This window comes from Zonotrichia albicollis, chromosome Z, assembly GCF_047830755.1.
Source record: "Zonotrichia albicollis isolate bZonAlb1 chromosome Z, bZonAlb1.hap1, whole genome shotgun sequence".
NCBI classification, from domain to species: domain Eukaryota; kingdom Metazoa; phylum Chordata; class Aves; order Passeriformes; family Passerellidae; genus Zonotrichia; species Zonotrichia albicollis.
This window is the reverse complement of record NC_133860.1, coordinates 38,268,102-38,288,438: the sequence shown is the minus strand read 5'-3', so window position 1 is coordinate 38,288,438 and position 20,337 is coordinate 38,268,102. Positions and strand designations below refer to the sequence as shown.

At 37.0% G+C, this 20,337-nt stretch overlaps 1 protein-coding gene and 1 long non-coding RNA gene across 3 annotated transcripts in view; one reads left to right on the top strand and one right to left on the bottom strand.

Annotated features, from left to right (window-relative positions):
* The window catches only part of PIK3R1 (phosphoinositide-3-kinase regulatory subunit 1), a 59,524-nt gene that overhangs the window by 15,152 nt on the left and 24,035 nt on the right, over positions 1-20,337 (bottom strand). For both annotated transcript variants that reach the window (XM_074533688.1, XM_026796495.2), the window contains exons 3-7: positions 11,089-11,181; positions 9,674-9,748; positions 6,773-6,904; positions 5,698-5,899; positions 5,422-5,501 (exon numbers count right to left, since the gene is read on the bottom strand). In XM_074533688.1, the coding sequence (XP_074389789.1) occupies positions 5,422-5,501; positions 5,698-5,899; positions 6,773-6,904; positions 9,674-9,748; positions 11,089-11,181 (582 nt within the window). The remainder of the gene's footprint in view (positions 1-5,421; positions 5,502-5,697; positions 5,900-6,772; positions 6,905-9,673; positions 9,749-11,088; positions 11,182-20,337) is intronic.
* The window catches only part of LOC106629663 (uncharacterized), a 32,690-nt gene that overhangs the window by 3,812 nt on the left and 8,541 nt on the right, over positions 1-20,337 (top strand). The window contains exon 2 of the long non-coding RNA XR_003381498.2: positions 8,988-9,158. This is a non-coding gene — a long non-coding RNA (uncharacterized LOC106629663). The remainder of the gene's footprint in view (positions 1-8,987; positions 9,159-20,337) is intronic.

The window sequence follows — 20,337 nt, the reverse complement described above, 5'->3', positions numbered from 1 at the left end:
TTGGTGGAGATCAAAATTGCTAAAGGAACAGAGCAGCAATTGAAGAGCCCACAGAGGTTATCTTCTTTGCCAGTTAAACTTCCAAAAGGAAATAAATTCAAAGTAAAAGGAGAAGCAGACACATTAAGAAAAGGGGAAGAGAGGACTAATATTTTCCTCTCCCTTCTTGCAAACAATGAGAATTTCTAATAAAAACACTGAGAATTTCTTTGAGATCTGCTTGTTGCTCCTCAAGGCAGTCAAATAGTATTGAAAAGTTTTTGCCTTCTTCATACTTCACATACCAAAATCCTTTTAACACTATGAAACACCACTTGTACCTAATAATGAAATCCCAAATACCTGCAGTACATTTATGTTTTGCACTTGATTGATTAGCTTCATCTATAACAATCCCTTGCTTCCCTACTTTTAGCCTCTGCCTACTCAAACAATTGTCAGTTCTAAATATAATTTAAATCTGCAGAGTCATAAAGGGACAGCCTACTTCAAGTGGAGATGGAAACCTGTGTTTCTGAACTAATTTAGCTTCAGACTGTACTTGATATACTTCTTTACTGCTAAAATTACAGAAGGATTTGAGAACATTTCTTTGTTTTTAGGACCACAATACAGATGTATATAGTCAGAAGAGAAAAGACAATGCAAACTTCATTCACTTTTTATCTCTAAAAAAGCACAAATACCCACAGAGAGATAATGAGTTCATCATTATCCTGCAGGAGAGATACAAGTGTCTTGTCAAAAAGAGATACTGGCATGCACAAACCTGTATTTTCCTTGATATATTGCCAAGTCTTTTCTTTTTATCTAAATTTCAAAATATTGAGTGGTGCCCATTTAATTTGCAGCCTGCTATTCCTTGCAGTCATATTCACAGTGTTCCTCTATTAACACAGCACATTTTTTTTTTCTAAAATATTATGTCTGAAGCAGGAAAAGAACTTAGCAGTTTTGACACGCTTCCACATGTTTTGCACACACATACCTGCACAAGGACATAACAACCTGTAAAAACGCTAATAACGTTGTACATATTGTCTCACTTTTATAAAATTCCTGCAATTAGTTATTGAGAAACATAAAGCACTGGCTTGTGTGAAACCTTAAATCAAGGATACAGCACTCCAAAGCACGGTGGTTGGCCAAGCACTGTGGTTTCCGTTAGGTCGGGGATAAAGCCTGGCTTGTATTAGCTTAGAAGGGGAGCCCTCTGCTGGGTAGGACACGGATGCACACGGTCCCCGTGGGCACCGCATCCGCTGTCCCTGGCACTCGCAGCCCTCTGCCTGCTCCAAACCCCGCTCGGCGCTGCTGGCAGTCCAGCCAAGACTCTGACACGATGCAGCTAAGCTCTGACAACTGACAGCATTCCTACACATTTGTTTATTTCCCCAGGACATTACTGACAGGACTGTGGTCTTAGGCTAATGCCTGTATCAACAGGCATTATACCTTTGAGGAGGAATCAAATTCCAGGAGGCACTGGATCAGCCTTTACGTTGCCCTGCTCTAGCTATTATGCCACCACTCTTGTGAATATTTTTTGCAGCCAAAAGCAAAGTTCTGCACTTTGGTGAAGCTACCACGACTTTCACCTCATCCCCAACAAGTGAGCAGTTACATGTAAGGCAGCCTTATTACCTCACTCGTTCTTGCATATGATCCTCTTAGTAATAAAAACTGCTTCTTCAGGCTGCAGCATTTCAGTCTGAGCTGTTACTTACAATGTCACATACAAGCCTGGGAAACAGGAATAAACTGGGATAGACAGCCCAGACAAAGCAGCTCAGCTCTAGTCAGTGCACAGGCTGCTGGAGGCTTTGATTCATTGATACAAGGCAGCTCTTTGCTGTAGCTCCTCTTCTGCTCTTCACCAGCAGTGCTATGAGCTCCACACATCCCCTTGCTCTCTTGTCCAATCCCACTTCCTCTTTGCCTTCCTTAAACAGATATTATTCTCACACACTCCAGCTCCAGAAAGGACTCCTATCTCTCTAAACTCCCCACCAAAAATTACTTCCCAGCTTTCCCTGTGTGGCCTGCTTTCACAGCTACGAGTGTTAAACAGGCCCTGTTGTTCTGAGCACTTACTACACCTACTATGGGCATCCTTGGGATCTTCATCCAGGGCAAGTCGCCTCCACGAAGAAAAACCAGGAGCCTCTAAGATCCTTGATAATTAACTGAAAAACTACCCCAGTCTTCTATACCTACAAATATAGCCTAATATAGCCTATTTTCCACTATTTACCGTTACAAGTCTGTATGATGTGTGAGATTCTGTGAGACCTGAGCAGCACTATTTGCTAAAATGTACGTTACAATTAAGATATTTTCTTCTAATATTACTGTTTTGGATAGCACACTTAGAGGCTGGTACACTGTGCTCTTTAAAGTCTGTGCAGCTGTACATCAAGCTGGGATGCTTAGATGGGATACAAAAATCACCTGCCTTGCCCACCAACACTATCTTTTGTCCTTTTGTACTGACAAACTTTGAGACAAGAACCAGAAAACTGATCTAATTTTTTCCAGCCTTTCTCCTGCAACATTACTTTGTCTTCATCTGCTACACAAAAATCTATGATTCTATTAAAAAGTATTGTTAACTTTAGTATTCTTTGTAGGACTAAGCACTATTTTAATCCACAAACTAGAATCTATAGTTTGCTGATGAACACCATGACAGGCAAAATACCCCAATCCATATGTTCTGCGGTAAGTCAAGTAATGGTCTAGGAGTAATTATTTTATTCATGTTATGACATCCAAGAAGCGCCACTCTAGCTAAAAGATGTCCAACTGAAGATGCCTAATTTAAGATACAGATTTTAAAATAGAGTAAGGTCCAGCTGCTTACTTTCTAGTGTTTTCAGGTAACAAGTATATTAGTGGGTGATGTGGAAAGGAAAAAACCCACAGCTGTGCAAAGATCTGCCTGCTATTCAGATCGGTTATCTCGTAACACCACCTTTAATGTATTTATATACTGCATAAGATACCACTAGAACTTCCTGCGCAGCTTGTTTCAGACAGAATGTTCTCATCTTAACAAAAAGAATTAAGAAGGAAGGAAGCCATCACTCCAGCCCGTGTGAAGAGAAGAAACCTGGTAGCACTAGCTTCCCTGTTATCACTTAGTTGCCATGACGTTATTTTCAATAAGTAAACTTCTTTCTGCTTAAGACCTCTCAAATTCTCCACTTGTAAAGTTCTACTTAAGATTGTAATTCTCAAAATACTTACACGATAAAGAAGGTATATTTTATTGGGATTTTCTTTTTATTAGAGTCTATCTAAACAGTCTTTATGGAAAATCAAGCCACTAAAAGCAGTAATCTTAAAGATGACAATTCTGAAAAACACATCTTAGAGTGCTTTTTATAGTTCTATGAGAACAGTAAAAACAGACCACTCCAGATGTTCAGGTGACTGAATGATATTGGTGTGGAAATGGACTCATGATATAATCCTGCAAACTTACAGAACATATTAGTAAGATTCAACTTTGGAAAATTAGTCAAACTCCTTACAGGCCTGAGGGCAAAGACTAGCTAACCAGCACTACAAAGCCTGAAAATTTGTATTTGAGGTTTTTTTTCCAGCATATTTGTGCATGTGTTTTACTAAATGTTCTACTAAAAAACATTCTACTAGACACGACAGACTTAAATGCACAGGGAAGGAGTTCTATTTTTGTAACAGATCACATGAAAAATCCTACGACTGTCAAAGTAAACTACTGCATCATGCTATATTAATTAATGCAGAAGTAATATTAAAAATAATCAGGTCTTCCATTATAATTATTAATGTAGTGTCAAATCATATAAATCTGGTGGATACAATGGCATTTCTTCAAGCACTCTAATGATGCTCTCAAAATTACTAGATTCCTTGTTCTCTTTAGTTGTTCTAACATCAACACCTTTCACTTTTATACTTTCCTCACATGAAGCTACTTGGGCAGATAAGCAACCAAGTGATCTCTTAAATAAAACTTCTAAAGTTCTTGCTTTGAAACTGAAGAAACTGTTGACCCTACCTTTGTAACCTCCCAACCAGCTTCAAGACATATATATTTACACATTCCAACGCATTTGCAAACATGTAACTACAAAAAATGCTATTAGCATCAGACTTTTAGAATCTGTTTTGCTTTTTAGGTCTTGCATCATGTGACAAAGACAATAATTCTTTAACAATTAGCAGCTATTTGCTGATTCTTAGTAAAACAGGACAAATACTGTAAGTCTGGACTCTCCTAGTTGTTACAAAGCATTAGGCAGAAAAATACACAGTAGTTCTGGAAATCTCTGTTAACTACTTCATCAAAATTGAACAAAACTAAATAGCAAGCTGAAAACAGATGTACACAAAATATTAGGGAAAGTTTCCTAACTAACACAACTGGCAAGATCAGAAAAGCCTTTCAAACATAGTATTAGGAACAAAAATTTTAGCCATTTTAAATTAATCTTCATTAGCTGATGAAGAGGATTATACAATGTGCCTACCTGAAATACAGGAAATAAAGTACTTTTCTGCTGTATTCTAGCTCTTCAGAACTTAAGCAACCCTACAAATCCTACTGTCATGAACTTCATTCTGTCCTTTGACTACAGAGGTGGGAAAGGTATAGGATCTCCAATGTTCTATCTGCCCTTTCCTTTGTTAGATTATTCTCTGTTAATAAGCTGTGAAAGGAATTGCTTTCAGCTAATATGTAAAGTTGTCTGCATTAATAATTTCCTTTGCACATAGTTAGCAACTCTGCCTTGCTTCTACTGAATACTTGATTCAAACCCAGGGATTTTGCATAAATTACAGGTGTGTTTACTATTTGTTGACTTAATTAGATGCTAACTTACAGAAGCAATACAAGTAGGAACGAACTTTCCTGGATGGGCTCTTGATATTTTTTACGTTATTTATTGATATTGATAAATACATATTTTGTGTATCTGGATTTAAAAATATGCATGTAAATATGTATGTAAATAATGTCTCCATAGAGTATAGCAAATCTAAGAAAATTTGCCTGGGAGTAAATTGAGAGCTCAATAAAATCCCAAGAATTAGCCTCCCCACCACTGTATGACACGCATTCTACTTGTTTACAGGTCTTAAAAAACTCACAAAATCCAATTTGCTGTTTACTGAAAGAGAACAAAAGTCCTAATGCTGTACAAACTATAGGCACTAAAATGATTTTAATGAAAAATGTTTTATTTCTTATAAAACAAACATTACACACCACTATAAAACACACAACTTCTGCTTAGCTCTGTAATTGTGCACTTTTGTTTTGCATGAAGTTTGATTTAAATAGAAAAAATTGTAATCATTTACTGTCATTAAGTTGAATTTTAATATTTAAGAGAACATATAACTTTTAAAATTAAAAATATTTTTTACCTGGTACGGGCTGTCTCTCGTTCCATTCACTTGTGATTAAAACCTCTAGGATTTTTATGTGGTGTTCTGTATTATCAGAGCTGCAAGAGATAGATTAGGCAGTAAGAACTAGGAGAAATACAAAAGTTTACTTTCAAGTATTAAAACAAAATAGAAAGAATTTACTACAATGCCCTCGCATCAGAGATAAGGTCAGAAAATTATTTAATTTATCTCATTTTGCATATAACTAATTCTTATTTACAGTACAAAATATGGTAAAGATGACCCACATACCTTGCTATCTGGAATCTGAAAAGCAGAGGGCTGAAAATTTCAGCCAGAGACCTTGCATTCAAGAGATTTTTGCTGGAGGCTTGACAAACTCTGAGGAAATGTTTGAGCAAATACTGGAGTGTGAGCCAATACTGAGGAGGTATATTTGGAGATCTGATCAGTTTCTTCAGCAACTGAGCATATTCCTCTGAGCTCTGCACTTCTGCAAGCAAACAGATAAATGATTCTTGAAACCAGCACATAAACATTCAAGTAAAATGAAACTATATGTGGCTCCTTTAGAAACACCAATTTTACAGAAAAAAAAAAATCTGTCCTGCATTAGAAAGATATCTTTCTTCTTTTAAAATATGAGAAACGCTCAGGGAAGAGTAAAGAACAAGTATTTAAAAGTCAAATGGAAACAGATATGCATTTTTGTAAAAAACCACAACGTGTTCAGAGTGTACTGGTAGAAGTCTGTCTTGTGTTTAGCGTCACACATGATTGGGTAATTCTGAGATGCACTAGATAAGTCTCACAGGTGCTGTTCTAACTTTGAAGGTTACCAGTAACAATATCCTGTCCTGAGATATATAACAGAATACTTGGCCCATGTGCTGAAAGCTTATAAGCTGTACTTGTTTGAAATGACCACTGTAGATGACGAATCTCACATGCATGTATTTCTCACTTCATAATCTGCAACTCCAATGTAACACAGCACTACATGACCTCTAATACATTTACTTTGTCAGCACTGATAAAAAGTTAAAAATTAGCTTTCTGTATACAGTCCTTGATTTTTTCCCCCAGTTCTTCTATAGTGTTTCTACTTACTCAAATGAACTGTGTTATCCCTTATATTTTACATTATGTTTGCCTAAATAAGTAACCAAATAATGCAGAATAATGTCTAAAACCAGTTTTCTATGAAACAGTTTTCATAAAAAAGGGTAAAGGTATATTTATGGCTTCTTAGGTGCTGCCAGGTTGTGTAGAATTTTTGCTGTTCTGTAACAGCTGAACCACCAGTTATCCAGAATTCTAATAAAAGCCTTTCTGTTTGACATTTGAAATAATGTCATAATCATACCTTGAGATACAGAAATCATGTCACTGTAAACAGCTGCTGGAATGATGGGATTTGGCAGGTCCAGGATATACCTCTTGAGAGCATCTGATAAAGTCTGAACATCAAACGTCTCTAAATCTAATGAAGAGGCATCTAAAGGGAAAGAGCAACATGCTTTTAGGACTTCGGAAAGTGGAAAAAATATACAAGCTCACAACAAGCCAAAATTGCTAAGTTATATATGGTTCATGAAGAACAATTCATAAGAACGTAAGACACCCAGAAACACACAGAGTTCAACACCATGCCCAGTCCCTTGGCATCTGATGAACCAAATGATTTCCATAACTGTGTGTGGCCTTCTGTTGCTGCATCTTGGCAATGTTATGGAACATCAGAATATTTTTAACAGGTCTCTGTTTTATGTGTAAATATTTTGTGTAAGAAGTAAGTACTAATCAAAGGTTTGGCCAAATGCAGCTTCTATACAGGGAGCTACTTCTATTATGACTAAAAGTTTGATTAACATCTTGGGGATCCAAGTCTGCAAATATTTATGTAAGTAAGTCGAAACAAATATTCATGCGCAGAACAGTGTGCTTGGTGTTTTATGCAGCTGTTGAGATTTATCTTGTAAAACCTGATACCCTTCCAGGATAGTTATGACTTGGGATAAGGTTTGGCAGTGTCACATAAAGAACTACTTGTTAGTGTTGGAGCAAAGAATATCAGCAGCAAAAATTAAAATGAGAAAATACAAAAATTCTTATTTAGCGAAAGCAAGGTTAGGGTTCATCCTATAACATGAAACTCTGGCACAGTAAAGTCCTAAGTGTATACAAAAAGATCCTTATTTTGTACAAGAATTTGGAGGCATGAATGCTGATCAGCCTTCTATCTAGCAAGAGTCTTGGTAAAATAACTATTGAATCTGTTTGTCTAATTTAAACAAAGGGAACAGGGAGGTAGAGGATTCAAATAAATGGTGTGTCTACCAATACTGTGAAATAAGGCAGCCAAGAGGGGGTAATGAGAAACTTAATGCTCCTCCACCTCCTTTGTTTTCCTCAACAAAGAGCTTGCAGTATGAGCTCAAACCTTCTCAGACACCCAAGAATTTGCATGAGTGAAATGGCATAATAAATGTCTTAAATTATATAAAACTTGCAGTGTGGGAATGATTTCTGAAAGATCAATTATGTGTCAGAGAATGCACAAATTCTTAAAGAAATACCTTTCATTAATTTTGCTGCTTACTAGCTGTTTTTTAATTCAAAAGCCAAGTTAAATCATGCATTTTCAGTGTTGACCATTTCTCTGAAGTATGTCCCAAATTACTATAATGAATACATGAGTAAGAATATACTTATTCTGCAACTCTCTGGGTGTAATATCATAAACGGACCTGAACTCTTCCATCTGCTGAGCTGACAAGATGTAAATCAGCTTTGATTTTGGAGCTAGATAGGATTGTGTTAATGCTAACAGACAGTTATCCAATTAAAAAATGGAGAGTATTTAAACCACTAGCAGAACAGCATACTAATGCAAGTTCATAACTTTGAGACCAAAGCTGACTTTGCTCTCTGAATTAGCATTCTGCTAATTCAAAGACAGCAGGCAGAGGAAATAGATCTGCCTCTATCCCTGTACCTGGATACTCACTGCACCAGCTCTGAGCTGAAGATCCTAATCCTATTTTAAAGAGAAGTCAGAGAGAGACATTTTTACTAAAGGGAAAAATTCTACTTCTGTTACTCAAAACTAGCAACATTTTAAGTAGGAATACATGTAAACCATGAGTTTTTAATCTCAAGGGGCAGATAAACCTTTCAAAAATTATAGCTCAGTTTAGAGACTTAAGAAAGGATTCAGATAAATAAAGAAATGTAATCATATTGATGCCCCCAAAAATCTGGATTTATGCAGACTGAAAAACATAAACACAGCACTAAAGAGGTTGCTGCTATCATGAGGCTGCTAGCACCACATGCCTATCTTTTCCCCCTGCTTGTACACTTACAATTCTTCACTCCTAGCACAATCAGCATAGGATAGGATGCTCTTTTATTTTGAAAAAACAGACAACTCAGAGTATAATTAGCTTTGTTAATGTTTGCAATTATTAAAAATGAGGAGACTAAACCACTGAGTGAGTTTGCTTTTTTTGTCCCTTTGGCAACAAGGCACGTAACCATTTCCATTTTCTACCCCTTGTATTTTTGCACTCTTTTAGGCAAATGAAAGCTCACACCACACATTGCATCCCAGCTTGCCAAGTCGTGGTCAAACTCTCCTCCAACTCTCATACTGAAACAGTGCTGCCATGCCAGTATATTCTGTCTTGAAGAAGAAATTAAGTATACCAAAAAAAGAAGAGGAAATATATTTCAGGAAACTTGAACAGGTATGTGGTGTGGTTCCATTTTACTGTCTGAGAACTCAGCCTACAATATTAATTCAATTGTCTTTCTTCAGTATCACTCTGTAGCAGGTAGATAATGGGCTGCTATTGACACCCCACCTACTGGACAAAAAAAACGCACCACAGAACTGTATGTAAACAACTGGCCATTTGTTTACAAAATAATAACCTGCAGCCTTTCAGGACTAATCTATCTTTATCTCGATTTTGACCAAAACATCTCGTTTTTCTCAGTACAGCTAAACTGTCAGTCTTTGAACAAGCCACACAACAAGAGATTAAAATAAACACTCTTAGGAAAAAAAAGTGCAGCTGAGCCATGAAAAAGACAACTTGTAAAAGTGAAAAATACTTTTCATATCAAGAGTAAAAGTTAGAAAACTTTTTTATTTATATATGTCTTTTTAATAGTATATTATTGAGAACCAGCACATATGTGTGAGAGTGGTCTGACCACAAAATCTGTCTAGTGCTTTAAGGAAGAGAACTGTACTTACCACACTCAAAAATTTGTCTTAATTCCACTGCACTGCTTGAGTCTTGTGCTCCATACAAAGTTGAGTACTCCAGCCCTTCAAAACAAAATCAATAGGACGCGTTCAGGACAGCATTAATATTTTGGTGACTGTTGCCCTGATGCAGCATATTTCTGTTTTGTTCAGTAAGTACTTACAGCATAAACTAGCAACATTCTTTCACCTACCACACTACAGAATGTGATTGCTTTTTTAAGGCTGTAAGACACCTCTTTGTGCACTCAAGCTGCTGTGTCTGCAGAAAGAGATGGCCAAAGAAGATCAGAGATGCTGGCATCATATTCTGTAGAATTGTCCACTGGCCAACTACAAAAGGCCAGGACTAGGAAACAGATTCACACTAGTGTCAGAGAAAGTATCTGTATATATCGCATAATGTGATAAAATAATTCACCTGAATTGTTAGAGAAGATATCAGTAAAGTGTTTTCACATAAAAGATATTGTTTACAACTCTTCTACATCAGTGAAAATAGAGAGGACACAAGGAAAGAGACCATATGCAGAGCACTGACGATTTAACTCTATCAGTGGTGTCTCCTGAAAGCAGCAGCTCCTTATGCACACTTGTGCTAAATACTGGCCCTCCACGCTGGTATCAGCAAGCTTCTACTCTTTCAGGAAAGGCTTACAGTCTTTTAAAGTGCCAGAGAAGTATGTTAGAACCCATGAGCCCAATGACAGCAGCCTGATTCTCATCAGAATACCACTTTTGCTCTTGTTCCCCAGCTTAAGGCCTTAAATGAGCAGGACTCACAGAGCTGCTCCTTACCTCACCAGCACTATGAAAGACACATCAGAGGAGATGCCAGGAAGATATAAATAGGGCAAAAGAGGTATGACATTGTAAGAGAAAGAGGAAAGCTTCAAAAGGATGGAGAGACATCAACACAGAAAAGCAGGTGAGGGAAAAAAACCGTAAAAATAACACTGTCTGGCTCATTATACAGCAGCAATAAAGAATTGGCTCCTGAAGAATAAAATCAGTTCTTGAAACCTTTTCATATTTTATTATTTTCTTTTTTCCCCTGCTTTGGGGCAAAACATTACTTTTTTCCCTGTGCCACCAATTCAATGTTATGCTGGTATTTACATAACCAGCTAAAGGTGCTTACTCGTTACAATACCAAAACCTTCTCCCTTACTTTCCAATAATACTTATGTTAATTATTAAATGCCATTTGAGGCAAGCTTTGGTTTTGCTCCTACAGTCCAAATAGCCTGTAATGAGCAAAAACCTTAACAAACGTTAAGGTGATTATTTTGGATGTTAAGTAATGTGATGCATTATCAGTTCTAGAAAGAGGACATGCCAGCTCTGGATCCAGTTCTTCACATAAGCAACAGAATATTTTGGTAGATCATTCTTCAGCCTACCTTTCTTTTCAATTGTCTCTACTATCTTGACAAGAATTGGTGGAGCAACATCAGGAGGTGTGAACTGCTCTGTAAGGTCTGGAAGTGAAAAAGCTGTAAAAAAAAAAAAAAAAAGAAGAGAAATAAGCCATGCTGCAGATGAATGCAATTACTTTTATGAAAATCATGACATATAATGCAACTAGTTAATTTTTAATCACAGAACAAACGTCCTGGTTGTTAGTGCTGTACGAGGAAACAAGCTCCATACTTAATCAAAAAAATTAATAAAAATTATGACAACTACATTTTTTTATAGCATTTTCTTTCAGGAAACTCAGTTCTAGATTCACTTTCCATATTGTCTAGGAAAAGAAAACACAATAAAAGTTTGCAGTCTATGGATGTGCAGAAATACAATGCAAGTAAGGAAAGAAAAAGTCTTTCTGTCTGAGATATTTACACACACTGTGCACCAAGTGAGGGGGCTATTAAACACATAAATGGCTGTGAGTGACTGATCCCCTGTGTAAAACAGACTTAAAAAGGCCTGAAAGAGCAGTAGAAACAAGTATTTCACACTCATACACAAGCTCAGTAACTTCTGTGCATTTCAATTTTCCAGCATTATACTATTAACAGTATAGTTTACTTGAAGCACAAATTTTCTACATGGACTGGTTAGGAATAAATAGCAGTATAATTGGAAAGGGACACTTTGCAGATTCAAACAAAACTGCACACAGGTTTTATACAAAGTCAGCTTTCATGCAATCTGGTTTCTAAATGGAAAGAACACACTCTTAAAGGTATGTTCTGGCTCTGTGAGTAAAGATCTGTCTCTAAATACACAATTTTCCCCAAAAGAATAATTCAAAAGTTTTAGAGTGGTGCTGTTTAACACCTGGAAACAAAAATGTTTACATAAACTACTGCCAGAACCATCTGGCATAGTTTCATGGATTATGATTGATAAACAAAAAATTAATCTTTGAAGCAAACATTGTCATTTGCCTAAGCAATGGTGATCTCTGCTCAATTAAACTCACCATGGACAGAGAGCAATTCTTGAACATACATACACAAAGGTGCCTATAAAGATATGCATAAATATATATACGCACACCCTCCACCCCTATTTTCAGAAGACTGAAACAAAATGATGATGATAACTAAGCAGAAGGAGAAAAAAACCCACAGAAAATTATGAACAGAGAGTTTTTAACTAAAAACTCCGAGATAACAACAACAACAACAAAAAAAAATCAACAGAGAAAGAATACATATCAACTGAGAAAGAGAGAGCAGACATTTTTGGCTGGTAATTCACCCTGTTTTGAATTACATAACTTCATTAAAATGCAAACAAAATTCATCCCATTGGCATGCAGATGTTCAGCCATCTCCAGGAGAGCAAGGTTTCATCACTGAGTAATGGCAACTTGGGACAGCGAACACCATCACTTTGTGCATCACTCACTTTCCTATTCTTCCCCCAGATTTACTGCTGAGCAGTGCTCTGTGGTATGGAATGTCTCTGTGTCAGTTGTGGTCAGCAGTCCTGGCTCTGTCCCTTCTCAACTTCTTGTGCACTCCCTGCCTCCTCACTTGTGAGGTGGGCTCTGAAGCAGAAAAGGCCTTCACACTCTATAAACCCCACTCAGCAACAACTAAAATATCCCTGTACTATTAGCGCTGTTTCCAGTGTGAATCTGAAATGCAGCCCAAGGATAGCTACTATTAAGAAAATTACTTCTACCCCAGTCAAAACCAACACAAATTTAAAAAACAGGAGGACAGCAAGGAAGGGACAGAAGTTTGGAAGTGTAGAGAGACGAGGAGTGAAATGAAAGACAATAGTAGTAATACAAGTGAAGCATACTGGCAGAAAGAAGGAAAATTATGGTACCATAATGATGGAAATACTTTCCTAACCCATTCATAACTGATGGCATTAGAAAAACATCTGTTAGTCATAACAGTTTAACTTAGGAGGCCTGGAAGATAACCATTCAGGAGTTTAGAAAGAGTTGCCTATGCAGATCTCTGCCCTGCTGATGCTTTTTAGGGACTTGAGGAAAATAAGAACAACTCCCAGAGATCCAAAGAGCTCTAACACCTGATACCATACTCTGCAAGGACAAGTAACATGCCTAATGCTAGTGTCATTATAGGTCCTGGACAAAATAAAGAAAAACCTAAAACCAGGCTCATACAATGCAACAAAACACAGCAGACAGCACTGTAATGAAGGATAATCTGCACAGTTTTTTAAAAGATAGGTTCTTTCCTTAGTGACACCTTTGTGAGCTGAAAAAGGCCAATGAGTAGACATAATAAACTCCAAAATTCTGCCAGATAGTTGATTTAGTATAACACTCCAATTAAGCTAAATTCAATGCAAGCATGTTATATAGGTATATTAAGGTAGAACCAAGCTACTCAGGGAGCAAATGGACTTTTCAACTTTTTCCATCTTCAAATCATTTTCAGATTCCATTTGGAACATCTCTTTTGTATCTGCTTAATGAACACAAGATGGGCTCAAATGGAAAATGCTGCACTCTAAGCAGCCTCTGCTGAGGCATACTGAAATACAGACCAACAGATTTGTAATATTCAAATCAAATAGTTATTTTCAACTCCAAACTATGTATCTATCTTATGATATGGACCAATCTATTGAAATAATAAATGAAAGATTGGAGTGATTTCAAAGGGTATGCTATGAAAATTCTCAGATTGTGAGATACTAGTAGACTCAAGTGAATGTTAAGGGCTTAAAATGGATCCCTTACATGGTACATGTTTTAAGAACAGAGCTTACATAAATTGACCTATGGAAGTAACTTTCTGGTTCCTGAGGGAGCCAGTTACATTTAATTCCTCCCTCTTTCATAACATCAACAAAATTGCATCATCTCTGAACAAAGATGTTAATTTTCTAATTCCAGATGGAGGCAACATGCAGCCACAGCCTAAACTGAAACAGAGGAAAGAGACAAAGAAGGACAAATAGAGACAGAGGATGGAAGTCAAAACTGACAGACAGATGGATCCTATCAAGTGACAGCTTGGTGGTTCAGGGATGGCCCATCTAGGCTATTGAGCAGCACAGTGCTTTCTTCCATTAACCAAATTGTGCTTTGAAATGATGGCAAGACATCAACAAATACCTATCAAGAATATACAGAAATATTAGAAATATACCTATTAAAAAATAATTCTAATTTCCACTGCTGTAGACTTTCTACACAAGGGGCAGAGTCCAAGGAAAGCAAAGAGGAGAACCTAGCCACAGGGGAAGAAGCCCCCTACAAGGTGAAGACAAGACAATACAGAAAACAGTTTGTCTCTGTAGACTTTACCTAAATTACCTAAGCAGAGAGGGCCTCTTCCTTCAGCCCTTTAGCTTAAAACCAGGTTTTTATCATAATCTGTTACAAATATCTTTGTTGTAGAGTATTCATCAATCAGTAATATTCTTACTTATTGAAACCCTTTTGGAAGCTATGCATTTCCCTTTATATTTACACAAAATATGCCTACGCAAACAAAATGCTGCATTGCTTAAAATGAAAAGTTTCCAAAAGTTTTCTGCTAGCATAAAATATGCATTTTAGGAGTTCAGAGGATTTCTGATGTCTCTTCCTTTCTTTATCCCATTCCTTTCCAAAACTGGAAACTTATATAGCCAAAGACATTGCTGAACTTTTAGATATGACATGAGACTTCAAGTGAATGACAATGCCTTCCATAAATACATAGTATGTAAAATTCTTGTGTATTTGACTGAATACTCAGGATATTCATCTCTCTTTTAAGCTCTGCAGCAAAAAGACACAAACAGGTCCAAAATCTGCAGTTATCAGCAACTTCAAAGTTAGAGAAGAAAACATCTAAGTCACATAGTTACAATGCTCAGCAATGTACAAGAAAAACATTCACTTCATCAGCATGCTGAAGACAGCATGAACAAATTAAAATAATTTAACCTCCCACCAGTTCTAGGATTTTCCACTCACTGTGTCACCTTCAATATAATTAGTGCACAACATCATACTGACTTTTGCTTCAAATTTCCCAGCTTTCACACAAAACAGAAAATTAAGTTTGTTTAAAGGCAAAAGGCTTTACAAGACACATGTAGTCAGAAAAAAAAAAAAAACCCAAAAAACTCAACAGTACTCAGAGAACTGAAGCCACTTTATTACATTTATAGAGAAGACAGCCTAATGTGGGAATAGTGTGCTTCAGTTTCAAAATGCTGAGGGGAAATCTCAGCAGCCAAACTAAGAAAACTGCACCTAATTTCTGGAATTTTTTTTTTTACTCCAAGAGCCAGAATAGAAATTATAATTAAAGAAGTCCTGATCCTAGATTATGTGTACCAGGAGAAAACGCAGAATGCATGTTAAGATTTGCAGTGGGAAAGGAAGACTTTTTAGATAGGTCAGTTTTAGTAAAAGACAACTGAAAAAAAACTCACATGCAACCTGCATTTAGTACCTGATTTCAAAGTTGACTTTTTCTTTGAAGAATGCTGTAGGGCAGCAAAGATGTTTGAAGAACCATATCCACTCTAAAGGATTTGGGCAAATTTGTAGATGCCTTTGCTAAAATCCTGTATCAGTTTTTCATTAAAAGTAATATTTTTCCCCAAATGCCTCTGTTTTGTTACTTTTTTTTTTCTTCCCTTAATCCCAGGGTCTCCAAAATATAATGGTTCTCAAAACTGATCGTAAGGAAGCTTACTCCAGATTGTAAGGAAGCTTCTGATGACACTTAATAAAAGCTGGGTTTTCCACTAGCTCTATTTTTACCTTGCAACAGTGAGAATCAATGAGATGAACCACAAATCAAGAGTTCTCTCCAACCTGCAAACTCTTCCTTCTCCCTGTTACAGACAGGACTGAACAGCTCTAAGGCAATGGCAATGTGTGGAAGATGAGAGCATACCTTAGATTCAAGGGTTGCCAGCACAGCTACAAAGTGCAAGATGAAACCAGCACACAGCTGCACCTTTTGGAAGGGTTCTCAGTAAAAATATATAGAGTTAGTACCTGGCAATGACAAGTGGAAATTTAAAGCCGCAATTTGGCTTCAGATGATTCTGAGACATATCTATCATAACTGCTAGAAGAAGAATGAAATTTAAAAACATACATAATAAAACCCCTTAAAATGTACAGTATGTACCATAAAAGGGAATTTAATTTCTAAATAATTACAGGAACTATATACTAACTCTACTTGAATTTAATTTTGAATTAAGACTACTCCATGAATGTTCTTATTTTTCCAGAAATGGCATTAAAGTTTGTGCACGCATTTTGCGCTTTTGATGACAATGCAGCTCTATATAAAAGTCTACTATTTGAGAGCTCAGGTCTTAAGATGATCACAATACTTACGGTGCATGCAGATATACTCTTTATGTTAGTGGATACAAATGTATCCACTAGCATAATGATTTTCTATAGCTTTACACAGGTACCTTGTTTGGAAGTCAGACAATAACTCCAGACATGAAAGGTTTTACCAGTAGTTAAATCAGCTATATTAAACATTGGCATATTAATTAATGCAGAAGAAGAAATGCAAAGGTAAGGATCATGGTCAAGCAAGTTGTGATAATGCTCCAACAAGATTAGCCAACAAACTGTAAAGAAATGATGCCTGCTCAAGCACCTAAAGTACTTCTGCCAGCAGCACCATCCATATAATGCATTACCAGCTGTGGACAATGGGGGGTTTCCTACATAGTTCAATACCCATGCTTGCTATTGGAATTTCTGGGAAACACAGGAGCTTACTGTCTTGATTGAAATACTATTATTTCAGCAGTTATGTATTCTACTGTAGGTATGGGAAATGGAATTCAAACAATGTGCCACTGTTATCATCCATCTTCCTTGAAACAGAATCTGGATTTCAATAAGGATTCATACTGTCTGAATTTAACAGCTTATCAGTATACAATGTTGAATTCTAGTGAAGATGCATTGGAAATGAGGGCAGTTTGGCAGTTCTGCAGGCCTTTCAGGCAGTGGTATATATTAAGCTGTCCCATGTACCCCTCCAGGGTGCTGGCTGCTAGTGACTCCCACACCAGAGACAGCAGAGCTTGAGGAGACCGTGCTGGGAACACAGCAAAAGCCATGCCTGCAGAAACACAAATTCAGACCCTGGAAAGCACTAGGAGGTACACCATCATACAGATGATGGCACAACATGAAGCCTTTCCTGGCCCCGTAGTGTCAGCTGGTACAGATGCTGAGCCTGAGCCATCACCACCCCCTCAGCACCTGCTGTAATCAGCTGGAGAAGAAAAGGCCACATGAGCCTCACAAAATGTCTGAGTGAAAGAAGCCTTACTGACAAAGAACTCTTAATTCACAGTGAAAGGGAATTCTGTGATCTACTAAATGTTCCTTTAAAAAGTAGTGATTCCTTGCAAAAAGTTTCTGTACAACAGTATGAAAGGCTAAAAAATCCCTCAACTCTTAACTCTGGAGAAATTTTCCACAGAAATCTGTGCTTTGGATTCAGTGTCAGACCAACACAAAAGATAAGTCTGGTATTGATTAAATAACAAAGAGCAACTCACCCTGAGATTTGAAGAGCTCAAACTTGCCTTGACATTTGCATTTTCAGAAAACCTAATTGCATTTACCAAAAGAACAATGTTCAGAACTGCCCAATTGCCATTAGCAAAAGGTTTTCACTGGGCAAAGATAAAAGACAAAAAGGTGAGAGTGAAGAGAAAGTCAGTGTTACTGTGTGTCTCAAATAAATCAAGGACTGGAACAGATAGCAAATCCAGCTGCAACTGTTGGTAGAGAATATTCCTTAGTCCCTACTGAGATGATTTTGTTTGGCTATAGTTAAATGCTACTTTCAATGGTTGAAATCACCATTTAAAGTGTCAGGAGAAAGAGCTGTTTCTCCAGTACTGGTTTCATTAGAAGATTTTTAAAACACAACACCATTCATGGAAAAATATGAAAGAGACTTAAGCATCCATGAATTTGATACATCATTACAAGCAACTTAATAAGTCTGCCAACTACTACTTGTCTCTTACTTTTGTGAGATGTCATCATTCAGGCAGGGTGCAGACTCAGAATATCACAGAAGCCTTGGCAGTAGAGAAGACTAGATTCAGGAGAACTGAAGACAGGTGAAGAGTATTGCAGCAGTAGAAAAAGAAATGGTCATGCCCACCAACACTATGAGCCTTTGAGCTCAGAAGAAGTCCATTTATTATGGAGGCAAAAAAATGTCTGAGACTCAGGATTTATTGTGACATGAATGACCCCAGTGCTATGAAAAGAAATATGGGAAATGATGCCTGCCGGTGACTTTAAATTACTGGGGTACAACTGCAAAGCAGAATGAAAATACTACCACTTTATAATCCTTGAATATTATGTACCCACGACAGCCTGCTTCTTCCACTGGCTAACAGGTGTTGGGTATGAACTGGAGGACAAAGTGGTAACTTGATTTACATGTTTCCTTTTAACAGAACACTGAAGATTTTAGGCAGGAAATACAGATCTGTACCAAGAATACAGTTTATTAAATCTGCTGTCATTCATCTTTTTTCTCTGTCTTCAGTGATGGAACATCTGAATAAAGCAGAACTGAATAAAGCCTTTCAAGGGCATAAATGGCAACATTTAACCCTCATGGCAAAACAGTATTCCAAGACTTTCAGACTTCAAATATCTTTGTAAAGCATTCATAGTTCTGATGTGATCCTACATCAGTAACACCGAGTGACAACAACTTATCCAAGGGGCTTATTCCAAATGGAAAACAACAGCAGTTCTCACAAGCATGACCTACTGACTCGCCAGTCCCAGTGTACTGCCCAAAACAAAGCCAACATCTCCAGATTCCTCTGTGCAAGATAGGTACTAACACATAACCTATACAGTAGAAAAAGGGACCTCAAACTGACTTTTATAGAGAAATGTACAAAACTTGTCATAATATTATGACACTTAATAGAATAAGGCAGTCATTTTTTCAGAAGGGTAAACACACGTATATTAAGACTGGGCCATTTATAGTCCAACCCACTAAATCTAAAAGGGTTAGAAAAAAACCTGAATGTTACTTTATTTTATCCTAATTACACATAGTACTTCAAAAAGACAAGGTTACCTGCATAAATCAATGTTGTAACTGAGACCTACTTTGCCTAGACGCTTCTCAGGGTTATCAGCACACATGGAAGCAATGCTGTGGTTGATAAAGTATCATGTACATGGTGACTATGCAGGGAATTTTGGGGGCCAGGAGAACTAATTCCTCTCTTCATTCCAGTTTATGAAGCTGCGCCAGCTGCACTCTCGGGGCTAAAAAGGACAAGGGGCGGCTATGTGAAAAGGGGTGAAACAGGCCCTGGTAAATACAGATTACAAGAAAATAATTTGTAAAGAATAGATGGCAGGACTAGGAAGAAAAAAGGTCTGATTAGATATTGAAAGTCTTACTCAATAAGATACCAATTCTCTGAAAGAAATCCAGGATCTTTTTACCCTTCTCTGTCACAAAAATGAATACTTGTCCTAGAGCTGCTGCATTATCAACAAAGAATTCCTCTAAGACAAAGCAAAATTAAAGTAGGGAAAGGAAGAACAAAGAGATTGTGTCTGGCTTGAGGAAAGTTTAGTTGCAGAGATAAGCAGAAAAACAAAACCACAAAGCAACATAGTATAGAGAACTTTATACGTGTGTCCTTTATAACAGTTTAATACTTTCAACAGTGGCTGATAATCATGTTTCACACTTATTAATTTAATATTTCATAAAGCCCCGTTTCTATCATCAGTTGAAAGGGAAGTGATAATGTCTGTACTGGGAAGAAACTCTGTACGTAATATTCTATCAGATTAAACCTCAATAACTTAATGAATTATGAGCTGTCAGACATTTTTCTCATCTGCTACAGAACATACTTCTTAGAAATAGAAGCTATAATTAAGACAACAGATGTTCTTTGTTGGCTTCATCTGAAGCATGGATAATTTTTTAAAAGCAGCCTATAGTTCAGACAGTATTCTGCTTCCCTCTATGGGTGAGCTTTTGCAATACTCTTTTTCCAAAAAGAATTGAATTTAATGGCTGCAACTATTTACAACTATTATTAGCATGATTAGAAAACATGAGCAGTACCATTCTGAGGAAAAAAAAAAACATTAAATAAGTAAAATGTGCTGGCATCAAGTACACTGCATAATGCCATACATAATGCAT